At 39.6% G+C, this 17,649-nt stretch overlaps 1 protein-coding gene across 4 annotated transcripts; it reads left to right on the top strand.

Moving 5' to 3' along the window:
* The first annotated feature begins 10,501 nt into the window (after positions 1-10,501).
* Positions 10,502-17,401, top strand: LOC103992078 (uncharacterized). 4 transcript variants are annotated; one of them, XR_010497913.1, is made up of 9 exons: positions 10,502-10,640; positions 10,746-10,890; positions 15,142-15,221; positions 15,315-15,393; positions 15,475-15,584; positions 16,037-16,101; positions 16,491-16,770; positions 16,873-16,988; positions 17,085-17,401. XR_010497913.1 is itself a non-coding variant. In XM_018828611.2 (8 exons), the coding sequence occupies exons 1-7, from the start codon at positions 10,548-10,550 to the stop codon at positions 16,964-16,966; spliced, it is 666 nt and encodes a 221-aa protein (XP_018684156.2). In that variant the 5' UTR covers positions 10,502-10,547; the 3' UTR covers positions 16,967-16,988; positions 17,085-17,401. The 4 variants fall into 4 exon arrangements, 2 of the variants coding, with proteins under 2 accessions (XP_018684156.2, XP_009409938.2); XR_001978937.2 differs by having other exon boundaries at positions 16,873-17,401; XM_018828611.2 differs by lacking the exon at positions 16,491-16,770.
* Positions 17,402-17,649: the final 248 nt, after the last annotated feature.

The raw sequence follows: 17,649 nt of genomic DNA, 5'->3' as shown, positions 1-17,649 counted from the left end.
ATGGAGGTATGATCGGGAGCTACTGGAAGCTCCACTTTAGTGAAGAACACGACGGTAAGAAGGGCTATGGATTCAAGGAGTGAAGGTCATGGTACTGTAGAGGCGGGTCTTCCGTGTGTGCATCGAATTTTGCATCAGATGAAAACCTTGCTCATCAGCATATGGGGGCTGGGTTCCATCAAGGGAAAAGTTTGAATGCAAGTACCAGTGAGTCCCATGGGAGGGACTTGATCATGCAAAGGTATGATCGAAGTAGCTGGAGAGTTGGATTGGTCCAGAGCCCATATTCACTTAAGGGTGCCCGACAAGTCAGAGGACAAGGTCGAGTAAACGAACGTTGCTACCAAGGAAGCTAAGGAGAACAGAATCGGTGCAAACCCTATAATGCGATGGCAGAGGCCATGCATGGGAGTTGCAGTCTGTCTTTCCATCGACCAAAGGGAGCCGCTTAGAGAACATAGAGGTGTTGAAGCAAGGGGTCGAAAGGGGCGAGGAAGTGACGACGAGTCCAAAGGGACTTAGCTACCCAAAATCAAGCATCAGTTAGAATGGAGGTGGACTTAGAGGAGTGTCACGAAGACATATCTACTAATCATGAAGAAAAGGGATGCAGATGCGAGGCGACAGATAGTAGGGCCATAGGCATGGCAGCGCCATGGTATCGCAGAGGCGGGACTTCCGTGAAAGTCATTGATCCCTTACTCTCATGGAGGGAGAGCGCTTGGTCGTGAAAGGGGCCGAGGAGGTGGAGCATGCAGAGGCAATCTCTAAGTACCGAGACAAACCTGAAGGGTAGAGGCCGAGGAACTTCGTAAGACTGGTGTCAATGAGCTTCTCATCAAAATAGCTGAAAGTGAAGGACTTCGGGTCATGCAAAAGTGCATAACCAAGGAATGAAGCAGGCAGTACGCGGTGCTGTACCTTTGCTACTTAGTGGAGTAAGCGACAAGGTTGATGGAGAAGACGGTACAATCCCAGAGGCGACCAAACCTATGAGAGAATTACTCCAAGTTGGGGTGAAAACTTCCTGCATTCCAGAAGTTCGATGGCATTGAGAAGCTTAATCACAGTAACTAACTCAACGTAAGGAGTGCAAACACTTCAAGTGCTTCAGAAGTGTGAGCAAAGAGCAGGCGAAGGCTAGTAACCAGCTCGATACATGGAGTACAACCTCGAGGAGGCGGGCGAAGTCAAGTAACCTTTGCCTTCTCAACCCTTAAGAGAATAGGCGAAATCGAGTACCCAAATTCTTTTATCTATCCAACAGAGGAGCTATGTATAAGTTCAAAGACCCTTCGAAGATAATGGAAGATAATAGTTGTCAAATCCTCACCAACGGTGATCAGTGCTATTGAGAGTAGATTGTCCGCTTCATTTCCCAACGAAATGCCAATCGAAAGCGGAAGTGATGCGAACCTACTTGGACGTGACAACTAAGTGAAAGAAGAGTCAATGAGCAAATTTTATGGAGGAAGGACCCAAAACTTTAGAAGTTTGCGAGACGATGCTCGTTAAAGCTCCAACAAGCATCCACCCAATTCAAGCAGCATGAGGCATTTGAGAGACTAGCGCAGTAAGGATGGTCTTTTCCTTCATTTGGAGGATTCGTAGGAATCAACAAGGATCAACACAACTCAGCCAACCCTACACCAAAGTCAGAGTCATTGGTGAGTTGAAGCAGCATGGCGGATCAAAGGTTCGACTACTCAAAAACAGCAATGGAGAACAATTGGGAGCCAAGAGGCGCATTGTAGCTGGAGCAAAAGATTGAAGACTTAGTAAAGACGAGGAGTTACAGTGTCGACAAAGGCTTCAACGAGGATGTCGAAGGAAGAAGTGGGGGAGAATGTCACGGACAAACTTCTAAATAGGATGTTTGATGTAATGCTTATGTATGTCCGTGTCTTTTGGTATGTTCATGCTTTGTACAACATGTAGAGGGACGACCGAAGGCTTAATAGTCTCATTTTAGTTGGGTTGGTGGCCGCTTTAGGCTTGTAAATAAAGGTTGTGTCATGTGGACATGTGTGAGAGATTTTTGGTCTATAATGGACCATTTTACCCTTTATTGTGCAATTATTCAGAGCTTGTAAAGTCTGTTGGTAATTTGCATTGTCTATGAAGTGTGTTCGAAGATGTTTGCTTGTGGATCCCGAATGAGGCATTTTCTCTAACCCGTTCTCTCTTTTGTGGGTCCTAAGGGACATGGGAGGCTTCGGGGAGGCTGACCTTTGCAGACAAACACGCAAGGGTACCGCATGACTTAGGCAAAACCAGCTAAGTCTGTGACACCACGTGGCCTTCCATCATTATAGGTAGAAATCGGTTCCCGATGTAGATTGAGTTGGTCGAGTCCCTCGAGGTTGACCTATATCACGATTCGCTATCTTGCCTATGATATAGAGATGTCATCGGTGATCTGATTACATGGTATGCTTGGTCGAGTCCCTCGAGGGTATATCATCGAATCAGACTTATCTTATAACGATGGTGATGACTTAACCGAACATCATGATTGGTCGAGTCCCTTGAGGCCATGGTGGTTCAAAGGCCAAATAGGACGAGAATCACAAAGAGTTGTGATTAGCAAGAGTTTCCTACCTTTATAGGCTTAATGTGATTGGTCCAGTCCCTCGAGATTACATTAAGACACCGATTGGATCCCGATCCCTACTATAGTTCCTTCGGGGTCTCCGATTTATATATTGGAGTGAGTTATATGTTTTGCGAGAAAATAATGAGAGTAGATTAAGATAGAAGATTATATCTTAATTATAAAGTCATAAATTTATTTATTTCTACTACATCTTTATTTTTAAAAAATGTCACTTTCAAATCCCTTATATAATATACTTGATGTCAACTGCCTCACTGGTCTAAATTGCATCGATTAGCTCCACAACCTAAGAATCGTTCTCACAACGGAGAAAATCACGTATGTCCATGATACAATGATGCCTATGCTAGTCATAGGTGCCCAACAAGCCAATCACATGAGTGATGGCACGCGTGACTTGACACAGAATCTTTTTGCTTATTATATTTTGACATTTATCACTTTATATTAACTATTGCATATATGCATGTATATATTATGATGTCCTTGGATCTATGCAATGGGAATCGGATTGTGATGAGATCACGATAATGAGATCAATTCATCTTTAAATACAGATCCTAAGTAATCCCGGTCATAGGTTACTCGAGAGGGATATCGAGATAACTAGACAGACTAGTGTGCCATATACCCGTCCATATAATGGATGCAGCTAGTCTCATAGTTGGTCATGTGGGAACAATAGGGATACAGTATAGGTGCTCATTGGAGAATGAGTTTACTGATTGATCTACTTATGGAGTGCTAGATGGTTGATGATGCCTTATTGTCAGATAGCGATTTCGTAGTCCTAGTGGTGTATCTGGTCCTTAGACTTAAGACACAAAAAATGTCTTGTATGAGTGCTCCACTCTTTGATACCAGACTTATAGGTTTGGATGTCCCAGATATAGTACAGCTGGTCATTGGGAGTGGTAGTCGACCTTACGAGGGCTATTGATGTCGATAGAGGATCATCCACTCTCAGCATCATGAGAGGAATATCCCATGTGTTCTTGCTCAGACAAATCCCTAGCTAGGGTCATTCGGATTGAGAGAGAAAGAGTTCTCCGGGAGAATCCGATTAGAGCGAGACTCGAGTAGAAATCGTATGGGTCTGATAGCACTATGCCCAATATATGATATTTGGGATATTAGATGGATGAGAGACTATAGGTACATGGTAATTGAGGATAGACAGGTCCAATTGATTGGATTCCTCTATATCATTTGGGGACTACGACGTAGTGGCCTAGTATATCCGTAGTCGATGAGTTAAGTGAATTATTATAGAAATAATAATTCACCGAGTCAGAAGGAGTTCTGAGAGGCATGACTCACAGCCAGCTTGATATTGGGCCTAAAGGTTCACATACATATGATAGGCATTACGATGAGTAGAGGTTCAGATATGAGATATCCGATGGAGCCCCTATCTTATTGGATATCCAACAAGCCCTTGAATTATTGGATCCCATGAACGAGATCCAATAAGAGCCCATGAGAGATTATTGGATAGAGATCTACTAATCTAAAAGGCTTGGGTAATTGGATGCAGATCCAATACCCACTAGGGGAGGATCCATTAGGGTTTAACATGGGGCCTCTATAAATAGGAGGGATTCAGTGGTTCATAGGCTAGAGTCTTTGCTTGCCTCTCCTATTCTCCTCCCCCTTTCCACCTCAGAACAAGCATTAGAGTTTTGAGGAGCGTTGTCGCAACCCTACTGTGTGGATCACTACTAGAGAGGAGGACGCTTGACCTCTTTTACCCTCTCCTAAAGATCTGCAAAGAAATAGGGATATACGATCTCCCTATGTAATATAATCTATTCTATATGCAGTTTGTTTCACGGATTTTTACGCACCAATCTTCGTACGACAACGAACATCTTTTTAGAAAATAGGGGATTTTATTTTTTCTTGTTCTTCCGCTGTGCATGTGATGTCACCCCCAAGATTTCCCAACAGTCTACATCCGAGGAAGGGGCAAGGAAGGATGAGATCACTTACTACGTGAAGTACATAGATGATTCCACTCTTACACAGAGTTACATGTTAGGCTCTATGACTCCCGAGTTAATAGAGACTATAAGAAAAGATGGATGCTAGATCTATTCTCTTGAATCTCTGTAGATTGTTTGAGGAACAGGGAAGGACTCAGCGATATGAGATATCCAAGTGTCTCTTCCGTAATAGGATGACTAAGGGGATACCAATTCAGAACTATATCATAAAAATGATTAAGTGGATAGAGAAACTCATAGGTCTAGGAATGGTCTTGGAGGATGACCTGTATATGGACCTTGTACTTTAGTCTATATCGGATTCCTTTTCTTAGTTCATAATGAATTTTAATATGAACAAGCTTGAGGTGACTCTCCTTGAGCTCCTTAATATGTTAAGGGAGGTAGAGAGCACTATCAAGAAGGAGAAGCCAGTCCTCTATCCTAGTGAGATAAAAAAGAAAAGAAATGCAGAAAAGTCCCTTAAGAAGGGCAAGGGCAAAGACAAACCGGGTAAAGCAAAAGTTGCTAAGAAAGACCCGATAAAGGACAAAAGGTAGTACTTCTATTGTAGTAAAGATGAGCACTAGAAGAGAAACTACAAAGAGTACCTTATAGAGAGGGCATAATAGAAGCTTGGAAAAGCTTCAAGTACATTCATGATCAGTCTTCATTTGTTAGACTCTTATAATAACACATGGGTATTGGATATTGATAGTGTTTATCATATATGTAATTCGTTGTAGGATCTGACAAAGTCTAGGAGATTAGTGAGAGGCGAGATGGACCTGAAGATGGGAAATGAAGCAAAAGTTATTGCAATGGCTGTTAGTGAGGTCACCCTACATCTGCTTGGTGGAGCTATTATTACATTAGATGCATACTATTTTATTCATTCTATTATATTCATTCTATTATATTCATTCTATTATCAAAAATATTATTTTTATTTCATGTTTAATAGTTAGTGAATATAAATTAGTTTTTAAAAATAATGATTGTTCAATATTATTAGATGATAAGATCATTTTGAGAGAAAAATTGTATAATGGTTTATTTATGCTAGACACTACTCCACATATCATGAATGTAAGTGAGTCTAATAGGAAGAGATGAACAATGCATACTTGTGGTAGTAAAGGCTAGGTCATATCCATGAGGGAAGGATTCAAAAGTTGCTAAAGGATGGATACCTAGATCCATTCAACTACAAGTCATATACAACTTGCAAGTCTTGCCTTCGTGGAAAATTGACCAACTCTCCATTTAGTCGAACTGAAGGGAGAGCCACTGAGTTGTTGGAACTCATACATAGTGATGTATTTGGTCCCATGTCAACTCATACCATAGGTGGTTACTTCTACTTCATTATTTTTACTAATGATTTCTCAAGGTATGAACATATGTACTTGATAAAGTATAAGTCCGAGGCCTTCAAGAAATTCAGGGAGTATAAAAATGAAGTAGAGAACTAGACTAGAAAGAGTATCAAGACTCTTCAATCAGATCGAGGATATGAGTACTTGAGTACAGAGTTCACCCAATTCCTTAAGGACCATGAGATTCTATCTTAATGGACACATCATTATATATCTCACCTCGATGATGTATCCGAGAGGAGGAATCACACCCTATTAGACATGGTGCAGTCTATGATGAGTTTCGCCGATCTACCCATAGAGACTGTAGCTTACCTTCTGAACAAAATTCCAACTAAGTTGGTAGTGTCTACACCATACGAGATACAGAAAGGAAAAAAACTCTATCTTAAGGTTGTTAAGATTTAAGGTTACCCTACCCACATTAAAAGACACAACCCCGATAAGTTGGAATCCAAATCAGAGCGATGCAAGTTCGTGGGATACCCCAAAGAAACTTGTGGGTATTATTTCTATCACCCCAAGGATCAAAAGGTCTTTGTAGCCAAGCTCAATTACAAGTATATAGGCCTCAATAACAAATTTTCTAATTTACATATTTTTAATATTTTTCTTTTTTTCATAATCTGAATGATCTATGATTTTTTTTATTTTTTATTTTTGCCAAAACATGATGTATTTATACAATAGTTTTTAACATTTGAGCTTATAAATATATCCTAAGCTAGTAAAATATTGGTCTAGAAACATTAAATCTTGATAATCGATATCCTAATTTTCGTTGGACCCCAAAATTAAAGTATCAACATTAACGAATGATCTAAATCTTGATAATCTAAATGCTATGAAATTTTTAGAAAAACTTTCAATTCCAACCATATTGACCTATCTGATATTTTTTAATTTACATTTTTTTTACTTTGTTTTTAGAATTTGAATAGTTTGTGATTTTTTATTTTCTCTATTTTTTTTTTCTATTTCCACCAAAATATGATACTTTTATGTTTTTTTTAATATTTGAGCTTCTAAATAAGTCTACAAACTATGATAAAGTTTTAGTCCACAAAAGTTAACTCCCAGTATATGATACCTTGATTTTGATTGGAACCCAAAATCAAAATATCGACCAGAATAGTCCAAATGCTATGAAATCAAGAAAGTTTTAAATTGTAACACATTGATCTCTATAATAAATTTTTAAATTTATAATTTTTTGATATATTTTTAAATTGTATAGAATCTTAATAGTTTGTAGTTTTTCTATTTTCTCCTTTTTTTTCTATTTTCACTAAACCATGATGCTTTTATGTAATATTGTTTAACATTTGAGCTTTGTTTAGACCCCAAAATCAAAGTGTTAACCTCAATGAATGATCCAAATACTGTGAGAATTTCAAAAAAGCTTTCAATTTCATTCATATGGACCTCTATAATAATTTTCTAATTTACATAATTTTTTGATTATTTTTCTTTTTTTTAGAATTTTAATAGTTTGCACCCCAAAACATGATGAATCCATGTAATATTTTTTTATATTTAAGCTTCTAAATAGCTCAACAAACTATGGTAGAAGTGTGATCTACAAGTTAATTCTTAATATACGATACCTTGATCTTGGATGGACCCCAAAATCAGAGTATTGACTTTAAGGAGTGGTCCAAATGCCATGAAATATTTAGGAAAACTTTCAATTACAACTAGATAGATATCTATAAGAAATTTTCTGATTTAGAGATTTTTTGATATTTTTATTTTTTCATAATCTAAATAGTTTGTTGTTTTCTTATTTTCATCTTTTTTTATTTTCATAAAAACATGATGGATTTATATAATATTTTTTTAATATTTGAGTTTTTAAATAGGTCAACAAACTATGGTAAAAATATAGTCCACAAAAGTTAACTTTTGATATATGATAACCTAATTTTTGTTGGACCCCAAAATTAGAGTATCTATCTATCTATCTATCTCAAGAAATAATCCAAATACAATGAAAATTTTAAGAAACTTTAAATTACAACCATACGAACCTCTATAATAAATTTTATAATTTATTTTTTTTATTTCAAAATCTGAATAGTATGTGATTTTTTTTTATTTTTTCATCTTTTTTCATTTCATCATAATATGATATTTTTTATGTAATTTTTTTGATATTTTGTAATCTAATTTTGGTTAGGCCCTAAAATTAGACCATCGACCTATCCAAATACTATAAAATTTTTAGTAAAGCTTTCAACAGTAACCATATCGACCTCCATAAGAAATTTTATAATTAATTTTTTTTTGATATTTTTATTTTTCAAAAACTGAACAGTTTTATTTTATTTTATTTTCTACTTTCTCCATCTGTTTTTCATCTTAACTAAAACATGATGGCCTTATGTAATAGTTTTTGATATTTGACATTCTAAATATATTTTAAATATATATTAAAATTTTAGTTTAAGAAAATCAACTCTTGATATCCGATAGCCTGATTTTGGTTGGACTCTAAAATCAGAGTTCCGATCTCAATAAATAAATGGTCCAAAATGCGAAGGAGGGAAAGAGTATAATATATTTTAAAGAGACTTTTTTTACTTCATCCAACCAAATCAGCAATGGACATTTGAGTGTATACTTTAGATACATGAAAAACACAAGTTATATACATAGAAAATATAATCGTTAAGAGTATTTTGGGTTTCAAGTTGAACACTGATGCAAGAGAGTTTATTTAGACAACTAAGGTATAAATCTTACAAAGTTATTGAGTAATGAATTTAATTATTATTTTTGGTCTAACTAAAGAGATTATTTGTTCCAATGTAGGTGTTTCCTCTAACATTAGTGTCAGAAGTAGGAGAGAATCCTTCTCAAACCATATGTGGTTAACATATGAAAGTCCAAAGCTCAAATGACCTGAAACATATGAAATGAAAGGTGACTTTGTATCTAGCCATCCATCCCTCCACACACGTCGATCGAAGCATGATTTAAACAACTCATGTTCCACAGTGATGTGAAGCAATTCTCATATCCTGTTGTTCAAAAATGGTTTTGATGACAAAATGATTGCCATTATCTCTGCAATGTAAGCTCATGCATGGATGATTGAAAGCTAATGGAAGAGGACTCAACGATGTGATACTTGCTATCTGTTTGTGTAGAAATTATTTCTTCTGTCGCTTCAAGTAAAAAAGGGGATGATGATGATGAGACCCTTTCTACCACCAAACATTGAAATCTGTCTGGTCATTCTTTAGTTTTTATGTGAGAACCAATTGCTGTAATGTTGTCAAAACATACTACACCTAGTGCATCATGCCATCAATGGTAGAGAATTCAGATGCACCTCACCATCTCAAGAACCATGCAACATCTCACAAAAAGAGAAGCAAAATCAATGCACAAATCTGTGTAGGTGTTCTTTGATAGAAGATAAGATTTCCCTCATCTTTCTATTATTTTCATAATAATAATAATAATAATTATTATTTTTTATTATTTTTAATAATGTATTTTCCTCCTCTCTTGCAGCTCCCTCTTCAACTGCAGTTTATTCCTCTACTACAGCATTACTATAGCTTTTTCTATTGCTGTAACTTTCTCCTCTGTTGCACCTCTGCGGTAGCTTCCTCCTCTACTATAGCATCGCTGCAACTTCCTCATCAACTGTAGTTTATTCCTCTACTATAGTATTGCTATAGCTTTTTCTTGGGGGCATGATAGAAGATAACCCTTATGTGGGTATGATGGAAGATAAGATTTTTTCAACTATATGATGAAATCTCTCTACTATGTCCAGGAAAATCCTCTATTCTGTTGAGGAAAATCCTCTCTCCTAATCTGTATGAAGAGGAGAGGGACATGTTAATATATTTAAGCTAAAGCTTCTTCAATAGTTATTTTTATCTTCTATTTTCACTCTCTTTTTGGATCGCCAACCTGCTCTTCCAAGTCATATGTTGATCATGCTGTTGCTTACTCTTACAGCTGAAAACTTAGCCAACCCACCGGTTGCTTCTGTTCTTGTCACAACTCAAGGAATGGCTGCGGACAAGTGGATATCTGAGAAGCAACAGCTCGTATTGAGTTCGACCAATGACTTATCGCTTACCTTATAAGCGGAGAAAGAGATCATTGTCAATTTAGAAAAATAAATCAGAGTAAAATTAAAATATGAACATATTGGTGAGTAAAGTAATGCCTAAGAAATTAATCATTGTGACTCGTATAATTAATTAATAAACCGAATAAGATGTGCCGGCCGCATGAATTTGAAGTCTTTTTGAAGCTCACCCACCAAATTTTTTTCAATCCTAACATTAGATTTGTTAATATTGACATGAAGAAGAAAAATTATTAAAAAAGAAAAAAACAAAAAACAAAAATGCCAAAATTACATCTGAAACCAAACCATAGCAATGTCTAACTTGGGCCGGAGATAAGGAAAGCCCATTACGGCTTAATGGGCCGAACTGGGCCGGCTATAATTCTACCAAAGACCTCCTTTAATAACTTGTGTTTTATTTTTATTTCCGTTTTATGCGTCTTAATTTGTAGGGGTCGAAGCGGCGAGCAATGGCCGGAGAGGAGCGGGAGGCAGTGGAGATCACCGTCAAAACGGTCGGCCCCGCCCGACCTACCAGAGTCCGAGTCCCCTCCCCCATCAAGGTCGGTCGATCGGTACCCTAACCCTAATGATCTTGGAAATTACTTTTGGTTGTTTGATTTCTGACCCTAATCGTATCTCATGATTTTAACCGGTTTGTAAGTCAGGTCGCGGATTTGAGGAGATTGGTTGCCGCGGAGTTTCGGCTGCCGGCGGAGCGATTGAAGCTTGTTCTGAGAGGTAAGACCCTTCGGGACAAGAAGGAGAAGAATGATGGCGACGAGGATGTGGTAATCAATTTAGAGGGTGGTGGTAAGTTTATTCTCTCCCTTTCGATCTTTGTTATCGTTCGGTTTGTTTCTCAGAAATAGTTGCGTTACTTTAGATTTGTGCTAGTTCTCGTAAGATCAAAAAAGATTTTTTTTTGCAACAGTTGCAAATTGTGGACTTTTTTGCTTGAGAGAAATCAGTTGCTTTAGATGGCTTTTGGAATTTTAGAGTGGGATCGTGATGCCAAAAATGTTGGTACACTGCGTATGAGAAAGTCTAAAATAAATAAATTGGTATTAAGTTGTAGAATCTTTTGGTGCAATAAACTGATACAGTCCGTAGACAAGAGCCTGAATAATGTTTTCGGCAGCATAGTTTTTAGGCCATGGCACCATGCATACACTGCCAACGATGCACTAGTAAAATAGAGCGAATAATATGGTACCAAAAATATAGTTAGAGAATTTGTGAAGATGTAAAAGCAGCAAGATTGGTACAGACTGTTACGAACGGTTGCGCACTCGCAACAACTCCGTTCAACGAACCGTTCGTCGCTCACACCTACATGTACAGTTGCTTGACAACATGTTTTCTCTTGGTTTTGGGTCATTTTGCTTGTAAAAATGTAAGTTCGAACAAGCTGCAGCGTTACAAAGCGACCGCTCACCGAATCGAGCAAAACAACCCCAAATTAGCCTAAAACAGCTCCGTTTTCGCGTGCCGCGGGCTGATTTCTGGAATCTGCCTCCGCTCACCAAAACGTCAGCCATCTCAGCCCCTTTGAACCCCTCGGTGGCACAGGGCTGGATGGGGCTTTGGATATATACCGGGCATTGAACACTCTTTCGCAAGTTCGCATGTTGCCTTGACGGGAACTTGTTGTCACGCCCGGGACCAGGTGAGCGGCTGTTTATGGGCTTGCAACTGTTCGTTCAACCTTCTAAAGCCCTTGTTTTCCCCCTCTCCCTCTTTTCTCTTGTGCACGCAAGGTGCTCGCTGAATTGCTTATAAAGCTTCCCCTTTTCGCGAGACGTCGGGACTTGTCCGCTGCTCGTTCTTTCGAACTAATCAACTTTCTCTTTTTATAGGTCCTTCGAGACCTGCGAGAGGTTACAAGTGGGCTGATCCTTGCTGAGCAATATCGCAAGGGCGAAGCGCGACTTAGGCCACGCAAGCTAAGTTCGCGCCTTTGCCGTAAAGGTGACCTGCGACTTAGGCAACGTAAGCTAAGTTCGCGTCTTTGGCCGCAAGGGTGCCTCACGCCTTAGGCAATTCCAGCTAAGGCCGTGACATTGTGGTATCAGAGCGGGCAAGCACTTCGAGCGAGCAGCGAACGAACTTCGCAACTTCGCCATGGCAAAGCATCGTGGCGAATCAAGCAAGACGCGGCAAGCCGGACCCTTGCCCCAAGCAGCCGCAGGTGGGCTGCATGTGCACACTCGCTCTCATGCTGTTGGAGCCACTCAAGAGGAGCGCGGCAGCAAACAAGATGAGCGAGAAGTTGGCTACTCTCCGCTAGCGGAGGAAGCGCAATCTAGAGCGCTAACTGGGAAAAAGAGTCACAAGGAGAGACTCACAACGGCGGAAACCCGCCTGGATGTTCTTGAAGCGAGCATGGAGGAACTCTACCATGGTCAACAAAGGCTTGTTGGGGTAGAGAGCTCGCAAGAGGAAGCAGAGTCCAGGATCGACAAGGTCGAGGCCCTAGTCGACCGACTGTCTGATGACACCAAAGACTCCGTGCAACACTTACAGGATGTTGTGGCGGAACTCACTTCAAAGGTGGCCATGTTACACAAGAACACTAAATGCAGGAGGAAGCAACACCCGCGTTGCACCGCCACAAAATTTGAGGGCACCCGAGTCTCATCGATATGGAGGGGCCAGAGATGCCAAAGAGCTCGAGAACTTTCTGTTCGACATGGAACAATACTTCCGAGCTACGAGGCCCGATTCTGAAGATACCAAAGTTTCTATAGCAACAATGTATATGAACGGAGATGCGAAACTTTGGTGGCGAACCCGTTGGGAGGAGATCCAACAAGGTCGGTGTCGAGTCGACACATGGGAGGACTTGAAGCGGGAGTTGAGAACTCAGTTCCTACCGGAGAATACCGAGTTCGTCGCAAGAAGGAAGTTGAGACAACTCCGCTAGAGTACCACCATCCGAGACTATGTGAAACAATTTTTTGCACTAATGCTGGACATACAGGACATGTCCGAGAAGGACAAGTTGTTCAGCTTCCTCGATGGTTTGAAGCCATGGGCTCAACAGGAGCTAAATCGAAGGAATGTTACCGATGTGGTCGGGGCAATTGCTGCTGCAGAAAGACTCACCGACTTTGTTTCCTTCGAAGACCCAGGGAGAAGGAAACAATCTTCAGGCAATCGCCCTCCAAAACATTCTCGAGGGAAGGTGCTCGGGGGTGAACAAAAGAAGAAGAGTTCCCATAAAGGGCCAAACCCGAAAGGCAAGGCCTCAAAACCTGGAGGATGCTTCTTGTGCGGAGGACCGCACATGGTGAGGGAGTGCCCACAAAAACAGGCACTCAATGCTTTGACGGCTTCCATCCACACCCCCCCTCCCCCCCGATCGGACAAGGGCAAAGCTGTTGCTCTTAGTTCGAGCAGTTCTGAATCCAGCAGCGACGACAAGGAATCACAAGGACCCCGAATGGGAGCAATGCGTTTGTTGAACGCCATGCGGGGTCAAGTGGGGGAGAACATCAAGACAAAGCTACGAAAAGCAGGAAGTAGTGAGCCGATGTATGTGGACATCAAGCTAAATGGCCAAACAACCCGTGCAATGGTGGACACGGGCGCTACCCACAACTTCATAGCCGATCGAGAAGCACAGCGACTTGGGTTGATCCTGGAGAAGAGCCCAAGCCGAATGAAGGCGGTGAACTCGGAGGCCAGGCGAATCTCCGGGGTGGCGAAGGGAGTTCCCATCAAAATCGGGATATGGAGCGGGAACACCAACATGATGGCCGTGCCACTGGATGACTTCCAAGTGATTCTTGGAATGGAGTTTATGCACGCGGCGAAATTGGTGCCGATGCCGTTCTTGAACTCCCTATGTATGATGGGAGGCGATGACCCCTGCGTGGTTCCCGTCTCTCGGAGAGGAACCAAGGAGCCCCAACACATATCGGCATTACAACTGAAGAAAGGGGTGCGAAAAGGCGAATTGACAATCGTGGCTGCTATGAAGTTAGAGCCACTCAACGAGAAGGCCATTCAAGAACCTGCTGTGGTGGCGAACGTCCTGAAAGAGTTCAATGACGTTATGCCACCCGAGTTGCCGAAGACTCTTCCACCACGCAGAGGCGTGGATCATAAAATTGAGCTGGAGCCAGGAGTGAAGCCTCCAGCGAGACCACCCTACCGCATAGCCCCGCCAGAGTTGGCAGAACTCAGAAAGCAGTTAGGTGAACTGCTAAGTGGTGGTCTCATCCGCAGCTCTAAAGCACCTTTCGAAGCTCCAGTTCTCTTCCAGAAGAAACAAGATGGGAGCCTCCGATTATGAGCCGCAAGGGTGCCTCATGCCTTAGGCAATTCCAGCTAAGGCCATGACAAGACGGTTCTTCTCTTTTGCTAAAATAATCTCCTTGCTGAACACAAAACTGACATTTAAGTATCTTAGCCCTTGCTATGGTATGTTTGGTCCCATGCCATCATTGACTATCAAATCAAGTTTGGGGCAACTATCCTACTGAACTTCCTTTGGGTTATGCAGATCATGGCCAAACCATCTTGAATTCCCTTTTTCCTGTTTTGTGTTGCTTCTGTTCTCATGATGACTTTATTCAAGTCTTTTGCTAGAAAGAAATTATTTGTATTCCATCAATCTCTCATTTTTTTTCCTTTTGTATTACTATGCACTAATTTCCAATAACACTCATTTTTTAATCATATAATAGTCATGATGCATCAAACTGTGGGATCTGCTTTAATAACAATAGTTAATATTCCCAGTGGTGAAGTATAGGTTTTGTGCAAGCTATTGACATGAAATACAACAAGCATGTGGTTTTCCTGCACCAAATGAGGTAGTACAATGTGCTTCTCAGACCATTTTATGCTCTTGAAGATTTGAATTAAGCAAATGCTTAGTTGCCTTTATTTTTCTCTAGATTAGGTGTGTTTGTACACTAAAATTGAAGTACAAACGGGAAAGAGTTTGTCATTGTTTTGTAAACAAAAGGCAAGGTGTTTATGAAGCTTGAAGTACAAATGGAAAAGAGTTTGTCATTGTACCTTTAATATGCTTAACTTTAATACTTTTTCCAGATTCTCTTATAGTAGCTGTGGTGCCTAAGCCTCCTGCAAGGCATCTTCGTGATGGTGATGATGATGATGATGAAGAATTGGTAAGTGTGCAGTAGTTAAAGTGTTTTTTTAATGAAGCCAAAGAAAGCATATATTATTATTTTACCTTTTAAATTTTATTATATTGGTTTCAGAAATTTCAAATTCCACAGTCAGCAAACTGGTTGAAGAAAAGAATTTTCTTGTTTCTTCATCAGAAATTGAGATTGCCTGGTATGCATAAACTCAAAATTTGTTTCACTTGGAAGATAAATTATGCGGATTACATGACTTTATTACTTTTTAATTTCATAGGCATCTTCTTGATGGCAATTTTCTCTATCAGTCTAAAGGCATGGATTGGTATCATTCTGTGGTTCTTATTGGCTCCAGTTGCTCAGAAATGGGATATAGGACCCATCTATGTAAGTGTGCTTCTCCAGCTTCTTGTTTCAAGTGACACATAATCCTTCTTTTCGTGAAATTAAGATTTTATTTGAGATGTGTTGCAACATGTGTGTCTGATTTCAACATCTTAGGATGATCAGTGAATGTATTAAAATTTTGAAGCTAAACAGGTTTAGTTTTTATTCATCTTCTGCTGTATAACAAGTACTGAAGTATATTATGTGCAACATCATGGCCTTCTCTTAACTATCATTCATTTCCACCCACTTCTTAGTGTTGCGTGCACTTTCAAACCCTTTTAAGCAGTATGTTGTTGCTTTTCCTTTCTCTTACAAAGAAAAGTTTAAATTGAAGCTGAAAACAGATGTATGCATACTGGAGTGCCCAGCAGAAAAAAAAAATCTTAAATTATAGACAACCATTGTATAAATGGTTGATATCTGGAACTGACGGCTGATATTATTTGCAGATACTTGTCACTGGATTTTTAATTATTCTTCTGAATCTTGGAAAGAGACAACATGGTGACCTAAGGTATGCAGTCTCTTGGCTAATGTAAAATAATTTCCCCTTTGCTTTTAGAAGCTATAATGTTGCCTTGGAGATTTACTGTTCAGTTCACATCCTAAGATTATGAATAAGAGTTTATATGTCTTCATGAATCTTACTTCAGCTTTCTTTGGTCTTTAGATTTTTTTACATGGTACTTAACTTTTTTGTTTTACCTTTTCTGTTTTCTGTCTGTTTCTCTTCATTAAGGAGGCCATCGGTCATAAACTTGTTAAAGTTTTAGGAACTAAGCCATATTATATGCATGGTTTAATAGTTGTAGGCTAACATTTAGCTTAATCTGAACTGGTGAGATCTCTTGATCATTGTACTGAAAGAAAGGCAAGGTCAGTCTTCATGTGTTCATTTTCCAGGTACAAACTGGAAGAACGGCAGACAAAACATGTTCATCACTGGACCATAAATCTCACTGTAACAAGCTCGTCTTACTCGATGACAAGAAGTCGTAGAATGAAACAACTTTGAACTCTGTATGGAACAGCTTTGTTTGTGCAGTGTGTGGATAAGTTGCTGAGACATGTTCATCATGGAGTATCTGAATGAATAAAACCAGAGTTTACATGAAGCTATATCAACTTTCTTTACATGTAGTAGAAACTTTGTGTTCTTATTTCAATGTTTCAGATGGATTTGGTAAAATGTTATTTTGTTGCCAATGCCAATTTACCTTCACGTTGCATTCTTGTCTTGCCGGTTGCTCTTAACAGGAAAATTTCTCTATATTGTTTGATGCAGTGCATACTCAATATTCAATGAAGATTTCCGGGAGCTTCCTGGCACGCTTAATGCAGATCGACTCGACAGAGATATCAGGGCTGGCCAGTTTTGACCTCTTCGGTACCCTGCCACCCGTAAGTACAGGGTTTGTTTGTAACATGAGAAGAACTTACATATCAGTTGTATGTTCGAACTGTATGGTTTTCTTAAATGATCTTACTCAACGTCAGAATTTTAGCAACCAAAGGCAGTCATCAATTGAGCTACAAGTGGTTTGATCAAAGATGGGAACGGTAAATGGCAGTTCTGCTGAACTCGACTGTCTCACTAATAGTTGGAAATTTCCACCCTGAAAATTTGTGTGGCCTATTGATCCAAGTGAGACGTACATAGATCTTACTGTTGGAACAGACTTTAAAGATTGTGTTTATCCTGTTCGACTGTTTATTGAGTGGAGTGTGGAGTTCTTGCATATTGCTTTCACTTAGCTAGGAACTGACTGTTTTCCATGTTTAATGAAATTTTGGCAATGAAGATTGTTCTCGGATGAGCATCTTGTATGGATCTCTTGGGGCTACGCAGAACAGCCTAATTTTACTTGGTTGCTCTTCGATACTCCACATCCACAGGGTTCCTCTTTGGAGTAGCAGTCAAAAGATCAGTTCTCAGTATAAAAAAAGGAACAGAAGATGATGGAGAAGACAAAGTGGAGTTTTCGAGTACTAATTTGAGTCCTGTTGTTAGGATGTACTGTGTATGATCTTAATACAAGACATATATAAAGTGAAAAAAGAA

Source organism: Musa acuminata, chromosome BXJ3-7 (assembly GCF_036884655.1).
Source record: "Musa acuminata AAA Group cultivar baxijiao chromosome BXJ3-7, Cavendish_Baxijiao_AAA, whole genome shotgun sequence".
Lineage (NCBI taxonomy): Eukaryota > Viridiplantae > Streptophyta > Magnoliopsida > Zingiberales > Musaceae > Musa > Musa acuminata.
This window is presented reverse-complemented; position numbering and strand designations above follow the sequence as displayed.

Coding starts and splice junctions, on each gene's coding strand:
- LOC103992078 (XM_018828611.2), top strand. CDS start 10,548: ATGGCCGGAGAGGAGCGGGAGGCAGTGGAGATCACCGTCAAAACGGTC. Junction 10,891..15,141: donor AATCAATTTAGAGGGTGGTG/GTAAGTTTATTC, acceptor TACTTTTTCCAG/ATTCTCTTATAGTAGCTGTG. Junction 16,102..16,872: donor AGACAACATGGTGACCTAAG/GTATGCAGTCTC, acceptor TGTTTGATGCAG/TGCATACTCAATATTCAATG.